Source organism: Mya arenaria, chromosome 9 (genome assembly GCF_026914265.1).
Source record: "Mya arenaria isolate MELC-2E11 chromosome 9, ASM2691426v1".
Taxonomy (NCBI): domain Eukaryota; kingdom Metazoa; phylum Mollusca; class Bivalvia; order Myida; family Myidae; genus Mya; species Mya arenaria.
Genome location: NC_069130.1, coordinates 56625864 through 56635420, shown reverse-complemented (window position 1 = coordinate 56635420; position 9557 = coordinate 56625864). Strand labels below are relative to the sequence as shown.

General features: G+C 34.4%; 1 protein-coding gene across 3 annotated transcripts; it reads left to right on the top strand.

Moving 5' to 3' along the window:
• Positions 1 to 5214: 5214 nt before the first annotated feature.
• LOC128202694 (G-protein coupled receptor 157-like) lies at positions 5215 to 8676 on the top strand. 3 transcript variants are annotated; one of them, XM_052903755.1, is made up of 4 exons: positions 5215 to 5932; positions 6575 to 6793; positions 7002 to 7213; positions 8086 to 8676. In XM_052903755.1, the coding sequence occupies exons 1-4, from the start codon at positions 5746 to 5748 to the stop codon at positions 8407 to 8409; spliced, it is 942 nt and encodes a 313-aa protein (XP_052759715.1). In that variant the 5' UTR covers positions 5215 to 5745; the 3' UTR covers positions 8410 to 8676. The 3 variants fall into 3 exon arrangements, with proteins under 3 accessions (XP_052759715.1, XP_052759714.1, XP_052759713.1); XM_052903754.1 differs by having other exon boundaries at positions 5219 to 5802; positions 6646 to 6793; positions 7882 to 8676; XM_052903753.1 differs by having other exon boundaries at positions 5221 to 5932; positions 7882 to 8676.
• Positions 8677 to 9557: the final 881 nt, after the last annotated feature.

The window sequence follows — 9557 nt, the reverse complement described above, 5'->3', positions numbered from 1 at the left end:
TCAGAATCATTCTGGAAGAAGAAGATATGGCTCTTTTAGTAAGATCGTCGGGGATACTATTAATAAACAGAAGGACCGTTTTGAACGCATACATTAAACAACGGGATGAAACATAGTAAAATATCTAAGAACTTAGTATATAATACTAATACATAGTATATATGTATACATATTTACTTGTGATACGAGTGTTTCCTTTAACGGTACGGTATTCTAATGCCGTGACTTTGATTTTAGTTTGTATATTACTCTGTGTCTCTTGGATTTAATTGATACATAATATTATTCCTAAACGATGAGAAAATTGATAAAGATATTGCATTGCTGGCTTAAAGGAAGTTCCTTATCATACGACACTTGTATAAATTATAAAATAAAGAAGAAAATGTGGTAGAATTGAATCAATTTTCGTATTGGACTATTTGTTGTCCATGTTTTTTTTTCATCATGTCACAGCCATGGTGACTTTTAGCACTGACGTTATTAAAAAGGTCATATTATCCACGACTGGGTTGTTGCCATACTTAACAGAAACAACTATATCGAACTCAAACATCCACATTGCAAACGTGGTTTGAATGACACAAACACAAATTAAAAAAGAAAGAAAAATGTTATGATTTTTGAATAAGGTTAAGTGTTCAGCAAACATTTGTTGAATCGACTTTAAGGAGGTCTGCAAATGTCCATTGCATTGGCTGCATTATGGCATAACCCCTCCGTAACACCATTGGTTTCTTGAATTGTGTTTAATTTCAAAAATGACATGAGATAGATGTAATTTCAATTAACAGTCAAATCCAAATTCTAGAACATCTCAAGGGATGCAACTTGCATGGGTTGAAACCAGTACTGAGCATACATTTTCCCAGCACTACCCTTATAACGCCGAGCGCCATACATTCATGGTTACAGATTTCTTAAATGAGCTTCTTCTACACTTTAATAAATGCTTTGCAAATCTTTGCATTGCCCTTGTGGACATTCAAAATTAATTCCGTTGAGGAAACACGAATCTAATATTACTTATGTTTTCATATCTACTTCAACAAGTAATATCTTGTGCCAATGCCGCGTGCGGTAAACTGATCACTCATGTTTTCTCTCAGGTTTTGTCTTTTTTTCCAAATATCTCTCGTTTAAGTGAGTTTTGGTCAATATCTGAGTATTTTTGATAAATCAAAGCAATCAATATGGAAGTTGCCCTCTTCGAAGAAAATATTTGGGCGAAGCCTCAACGAAAGACACAATATTGGAACGGGTAAAATGTAAACGAGACATTGTTGTGTAGTTCACTTGTTCCTGACAGGGAAGGCGTTGGATTTGCAATGCTCTGTATAATAATTATATATATATATATATATATATATATATATATATATATATATATATATATATATATATATATATATATATATACTGCTGGGCTGGTATCCATAACGCATCTTAAGTCATTCCTTAACTAAAGTCGATTTCTTAATATTTTCATAGTCAAATTAGAAGTAAAGCGTTTTTGAAAAAAAATGTATTTCAGATAATTTTAAATTATGATATCAAATGATCAGTTAGATACTTGACCTAGGAAAATGACTTAAGATAGGAAATGTTAAAAACAGAGTTTAAGCCTTCTTTAAGTCCCCCCCCCCCCAAATCCGGGTATAGTACACAACCTCTGTGTATTGAGCTTAATCTACTTGCCTTGATCCCTCTTATCAGATCTCCAATCGGAATATCCAGCTGTGCAGTTTTGGAGGTTTCAATATAGTATTGGACCCTAAATGGCCCTAAGCCAATAAACTAATATACAGGAAATTGGCCCCTTCTGTGATACCAGTGCAATTAGCAGAAGATGCACAGCAGTGGATTGTCATGCCAAACATTCCTTAATATGGCCTTTAAGATGTTTTATGAATACTGACCCTGGCCTTTATTGTCTGTTAAGGCTGAGACTTGTAAGCATTCGGATAGATAGAACCCGTAGTCTCAGTAAATTGGCAACAATGCCATCATTTTATCCATTTTGGTGGATTTAATGGGGTTAATAGTTGACTTTATGAACCGACAGATATCGACAAATACAATGTTAGTCTGAATAATAATGACAATAATAAGTTACATATTATGATTTGTTAAGCCCAGCTTGGTTAACTGTTTGTCAATTAGACAAGAAAAGCGCCCCTTTCAAAAAAGAACGTAAGGCTTTATTTATATCGAACCATGAGAAACGTCGTTTTGGCGTTAACAGCGTTTCAATAAACAATAAACAATATCGAAAGGATATAAGGGTCTTCTTATCACCAAACGTTCGCCAAAATATCGTTAGATCAGAAAAATTAGCTGAATGGTTAGCAAGTGTCAGCAATTGATTAAAGATTTTAACTTGTATATACAAATACATATAATCTTATATTTGCAATCAATTTATTTCAAAATATTCCACATTTTGACCAAGAAAATGCGATTCGAAAAAGCGAACGAACGATACTTTCGATTATACGATTGTCTAATCGCATATATTCTGCCCGTAACTATAAGGGTGTATTGTTATTATAGGCACTCTTAAGCAACTTGAAACAGGTACGGTAGAAAGGGAAATAAATGTGCATACTCTTATCATTTCTATGCATTGTATTCAGACACAGATGTTAACATGATAGTCATGAAAATATGAGAGATGAAGATTGTCATTTTTTCATGTTTGGCTACGCCTTTTAGTCCTTCGCGTTTTGGATATACTCAACAGGTTATCACCCGTGAATAACTGGACTGTGTGAATTTTGGTAAAGAAATGGATAAAGTAGATAATATACTGAACTAAATGCAAGCAGCAGACGACCCAAGTCAAAAAATTTGCCACTGTATATTGCTCTGTCTTTGTATACTTATTTATTTTAGCGCTTATTTGACGAAAGCTCATAAAATCACGCTCGAGTACGTATCCTGGGTCAAAGCAGTACTTGTGTCCATTTTGAAAGATCAAGAGAAAATACTTTTGGTGGAAATCGATCCAACAAACTTTTGGGTGAGTGGCGAGCAACTATACCATGCTGTACCTACAGCTGAGATATTGGAGGTGTTGTCTACATATTTGATGTAAAAAACTGACTGGGAGAAATACACCCTGGATACTCTTGATTACCTTGATCAATTTCCAAAGCAAATACATTTATATGTATCATGATGTGTACAATGTGTAACGATACTTTAAATGAATAGGTTGATAGCCACACTAATTAAGGTATGAAATATATAGATGTATAAAAGTTGTTGCTATTTTCATTGATAAGAAATATATATTTGGATACTTATTGCAAGATCCAATCCCCTAGCCAAATTTAAAACCCAACATTTTCGTTTACAATAACAGTTAAGCCCTGCTGCTTTAAAGGGATAAGACATTTTGATTGCCCACTAGGATTCCGTCATGGTTGTAGTTTTTAAAGTCCAATATCGTTTGCCTTGTTAATAAATGAACTGCATAGGTTGTTATTAAACACCCATGTAAGTGGTTTACAACTTTTTCCTGATACAATTGAAATATTTAAATTTGGTTTGCAGATGATATTGCATGTGCACCTGACACCGTTGTATAACTACACAGGCAGTTAAATATTCTACAGGACCTTTGCAATGAATGCAAGCTTGTTGTTGATATAGACAAAACGAATGTTATGGTATTTAAGGTGGAAAATTATCAAGACATGAACATTGGTCTTATGAGTTATAAGTAGTAAACTTGATGTTGTAAAGGGTTTTTATTATGTTGGTGTTCACTTTTCAAGGACATTATATCTGTATAAAATGGCTGAACATATGTCAATTAGGCAAAACGAGTACTTTTGTATGTTTTAAGTTCGTTTCAGAATTACTGTTATGTACTATATAAAACATTTTTAGAAGTGTTTTGAGCAAACATTATGCCAATTATGTTATATGACACAGCTTTATTGTTTGCATTGATAATGTAGAAAATGCTTGTAATGATTTGGTTCTATGTGACTAGGGACGTTTTCCTATGTATATATATATATTCATCGAAACGTTGTATTAAATACTGCACTCTTCTTAATATGCCAAAACCTAGATAGCCTAAATTATGTTATAATATGCTTTTATATTATGATAGTATTGGCTTTTGTAATTGGGTGACTACTGTAAGAGAAAATTTATATAGTAACGGCTTTAGCTACATATGGGAAAGCAAACATGTTGATAAAATTACGTTGTTTTTATTCTAGTATACTGATAGGTTAAAAGATCAGTATTTGCAAATGCGGAGAGCCAGATGTAGAGCGAATAGAACGTTATCATTATATTCTCAACATAACAAAAAAATCAACAGTTGAACCACATTTCGTAAATGATTTGCATCGTTTAGATGTTCTGTAAATAATCTTTCTATTGAAACCAGTAGACATTTTGGGATACAGGGAGAAGAACGCACATGTCCATACTGCGAATGTTATATTGAAGATAAATTCCATTTTTTGTTGATATGTCCTTTATATAATGTTTTAAGGAATGTTTATATTGCAAAATACTATCAAGGAAACCCTGCTATTGATAAATTACATGCTTTAATGTCTAGTATAAATGCTTTTAAACGTTTAAATGTTTTAAACAATGACTGCATCATATCTTTGAAAAGTGTTTACATTAGATACTCTGAGTTGTTTTCCTCCGTCTGCAGATAGAGTTGGGATCTCTAATCATTGAAGTACTTGGGGTTAACCTATTAGTTTGTTATTATTTGTTTTATTATTAAATTTCTTCAAGTTAATGCATATTTTAATAAGATTTACCGATTACATTTTTTTCTTTATTCAGGATTTTTGAGATAAGAGTGAGGTGTGTGCACGTAAACTGTTTTAAACCCCCAGTAAATTTACGTTTTACTGACCGTTTCAAGGCGGTACACTCTTTGATAAACATACCTATTTTTTATAAAGTTTATAATATGCACTGTGCAGTTTGTGGCGTTCTGATGTAATTCCATGATTCTTGTTTGTTACTTTTTTGTTATTGTTTATGTTTTGGCGTTTACCTAGTGCCATTAAACCGGGTTTATGTTTAAATCTTTTGCTACTAAGCTTGTTTTTGTAATTTTTCACATAAGTATAGAAGAAAGAAAATATAAATATAAATTTAATGGAAGTAGAAGTAGAAGTTTTTATTAGTAGCTGTACTTATCACGCGAATCTCACATGTTCACGTTAAACTGGGAAACCGTTATGCGCAATTTTAAAACGTGTAAAGTGTTGAAGTGTTATCTAAGTGGGAAAACGATTTCAGTAAAACATTCAGTTGATAACAGCATGCACAAAGTGCAATGTTTACTTTTATTTTTACATCACTGCTGATACATACACAGATTTAAATGCACTAAGCAAGTTATTGTATACAGCAAACCATTGCGTTTAATAAAACAAAGACAGTAGCAAGATTGTGCAAAACTGATACAGTGACTATCAGAAAGTTGCATACTGGTATCAAAATGAGGAAGTTTTGGTTCGAAGGGGTTGTTATTATTTCGAACATGTTAATATTTAATTCGAGGCGACATTTCGCCCGGAAATGTGTCTGCTTTCTGTGATGGCTTAATTACGGGTTGAAACAAATACTGTTCACTTTTTGGAGGAATAACTTTTTGGACCATTGATAAAAGAAACTGGACGTTAATAATACCTGTACATATCATATGATATTAAAGGATAAAGGCTCTATAAAAAGCAACTTTAAGGCGTGATGTATTGCAACAATCCCAACAACACAACGCCAGCAAACGTGGAGGCCATATCGGCAGTAAGCTGCACCTTGTCAATCGTGGGCGCTTTCGTGATCTTAATGACATACATTTTCATACCGGAAATACGGAACACCACGAGGAAATTAGTCACGTGTTTGACTGTAGCAGACCTCTTTACTCCTCTTGGTAAGTTTAGTTCTAAATAGTTTTGCAACTCCTGGACTTATATTCTGCAAAGTCTTAATTCATTAACTTAAAGCTGCACTCTCACAGATTGAACGTTTTGACAACTTTTTTATTGTTTGTCTTTGGACGAGCCATTTTTTGCGTTGGTAACGTTTTAAGCCATAAAACATTAATTTTCGAACGGAAATATATTTGCTCTGTATAGGACAAAAAATAAAAAAGTTGTAAAAACAGTAAATCTGTGATAGTGGAGCTTTAATAGTTAATATTATCAAGCACAGCATTGACGCTGACAGAAGTTCTTGTTTAAAGCATATCTCAGACAATATAAATGGATTTTGACAATCCATTTCCGAGTCAGAGACAGTTCGAAAACGTGGAATAACGAAAACCACATGCACCTTGCTAATCATGCGAACTTTGATGGTTCTTTAGTGCTTAAATCTTATAAAGCACATTTTGATTATCATTTTTTACCATTTCAGCGTATTTGACCTCATTCTTTTTACCATTTCAGGGTATTTGACCTCATTCTTTTTACCATTTCAGGGTATTTGACCTCAATATTTGTGCATTTTAGGGTATTTGACCTCAATATTTAACCATTTCAGGGTATTTGACATCAATATTTTACCATTTCAGGGTATTTGACCTCCATCATATACCATGAATCAAAAACGAGTCCAAATGATACCCTGTTCTGTACAATACAGAGTGCTGTGACGACATACTCAAGTCTGGTGTCATTCTTCTTGACAGTCTTCATTGCTCTTCATCTCTTTTTGGCAGTCCTCCGTCAACAGAATAGCCCACGTGGTCTCATTTTGCCTGTGGCTAACATTATAAGTTGGGGTATACCAGGTACTAACTACTTAAAAATGTTTAATACAAATTTTATTATTAAACATACTGTGCAATCTTTTTAATGATATATACAGGAACGCATGTATGGTTATACAACTGTTCATCATTTCATACTTCTTGTGTCTGAATGTCCATTTACATAAGTTGTGTGTTTATGCATAGATGGTACTCTTTATTGATAGTTATAACAACGTTGTAACTCCAGCTATCATTATAAGTGTGGCGCTGGCTGAAAACATGCTCGGAAGAGAAGCAAACGATTCAACGACTATCGGAACGGGGTCGTGGTGCTGGGTCAAATGCAGAGAAAGCGACACCCACAAGACACTGTTTTACATGTATTTTACCGGGAAAGGCTTTGAATTGCAGTGTTATTTGTACACAGCCGCTCTCTATGTTTTAATGAAGTTGCGAATGGTAAGTTGTTCCAGTAGTACACACTTGTAGAACAGCCTGTCGGTTAATAGTCGAAATAGTTGCTCTTTGTCGGGTAGGTAAGTTTACTTGTACTTCAGTCGAAGAAGATTGAATCGTTCTGACAAATGACCGACAAGCCTTTGGCTAGGTGTACAATAGTCTTACATGTATGTTTATGTTTTATTCAAATATGAAAAGAGGACCCTGAATAGAGGGACTGGGACGTGGACTAGTTAGTTTCTGGGCGGCAGTTCACTTTGGCGGTTTTGTCCACCCAGAGTTTTTTTCCCCGAAAACTTTTTTAATAAATGCCCGTTTTTCATGTAACCGGTGTTTGTTTTCTTCAATCCATACTAGTTCGACTTCCCTGTACATATGTAACTTTGACCTTGGACAATACATAAATGGATGTATTCTCATCAATGCCACTGTTATTCAATGATTTCATTCATAACCTGTCACGTTCCACTGTAAATCAAGAGATTTTACAGTTTGATAAGAAATAAAGGATTATATAAAAAAACTTGGCTGTGCGTATTTGTAGTTCCTGATTTTTTATTGTGAGGTGGATGATAAGGAGGGGGGCGGGTGTAAGTATTATTGCCTCTTTGCGTGTTACAATCAACAAGTCAAGTAAGACTATTTTGAAAACTGTTGTATCATTTCAGCATCTCGTACACAGACATAGAAGCCTTCATGCTATCCAGCCAGATTTACGAGACGATGACCAGAATTTTGTATATGTGTGGCTGGTCCTTCTCATGATACGTATTTGGGGTACGATCCGATTCTTTCTACGAGCAATCCCCAAGAGTGCCAGTGATGTGAATGATGAAATGGAAAAAGTTGATAATGCTTTAACATACTTTCAGGCCATTGGGGACCCAAGCCAAGCCTTTTGCAACTGCATCCTGTTTTGCTTACTAGACGGTGATGTTCGTGCAAAAATTCTAAGATGTATTTCATGTAGGACCTCCGATACACAAACCAACACTATGGATGCTGTGGAAGATACAGAGAATGACTTTCCGTCGGTTGTTGCCACGAATGGCAACGTTGATTTTAGTCCTCTGTTTGGTCATAACTCAATAAAGGATAATGGAAATCGGAGATACGGCTCTTGTAGCGAGCTTCTCCATGAAAGCGTTAATCAGCATAATGATATTTATGAACGCTTATGTACATCAACGCGATGATACGTAGTTAAATGACAATACTAGTGGGGTACATGAATTTGGATGTTTTGACTGCCGGAACCCGATGGTGAACAGTAATCTCTGGGCGGATGATTTGTTAATTGTTATATAATGAAATTACATAACGATAATTGAAACAATGAGATTGGTGATTAAAATATTTTATTGCTGTCTGTCAGAGGAATTTCCTCGTCATACGACATTGTTAACACTACAACATGAAATAGAACATAAAATTATGATAATATAAATAAATCATAGAAAATAGTTTACAATCTTCAATCGCAATTCCTCCGCAATTTCTGTGTTGCACTATTTCCAAAAGCTAGCGGTGCATGATCTGTTTGGTTTATCTTGCCACAGCAATGGCCAACAATGACGTCACCAAAATCGTCATAATGTCCACGATCAGATGGTTGCCATAGTTACCTAAAAAAATATTAAAATTAAGCACCACTAAATGTGTTACAATGCACTACACTTGCATATAATTATATATGAAATGTTTGTATGTTAAGAAAGAAGTGATATTCATTTTACGTAAAATTGATGAGTACAATGAACTTGAGTCATTGTGATCCCAGAGGCTATGCTTACGTACAGCCTCAGGTCAAAGTCTAGACTCAGACTCAAAGGAGCTTTTTATGAAGGAACAAACATTCATATTTAATCCATTTCGTTTTTAAAAAAAAATGTAAATATTAGTACAACACTCAAATAGTAACATAGTTCAGCAAATTTCACCATCAATGTTTTGCTAGAAGGAAAGTTACAATGAAAACGAAGTTTTTACATATTGAGTCTTGAGTCAGAAGAAAGACTGTTTGTAATTACTGCCCCAGGAGCAGCATTGGTAAGGGATGAAGAAGAAAAATCTAATATAATTAAAATCGTCAGAGTACCACTAGCGGTTACCCCCTCTAAAATAGACGAAGTTTAACTTTTGTTTCAATAAATGAGAAAAAGAGTAAAGAAGTACGCCAAAAGTGTACCATTTTGGACTAGAATAATTGAAATTGTTAGAAAAAAATGGGGGAGTACCACCAAACACCCATGTCAACACTTAAGACCAAATTAATTTTTAATGTATGAGGGACGCAAGTCAAAATGTTACGCCCTTAGTTACGCCCCCTCTAACATGAAATCCT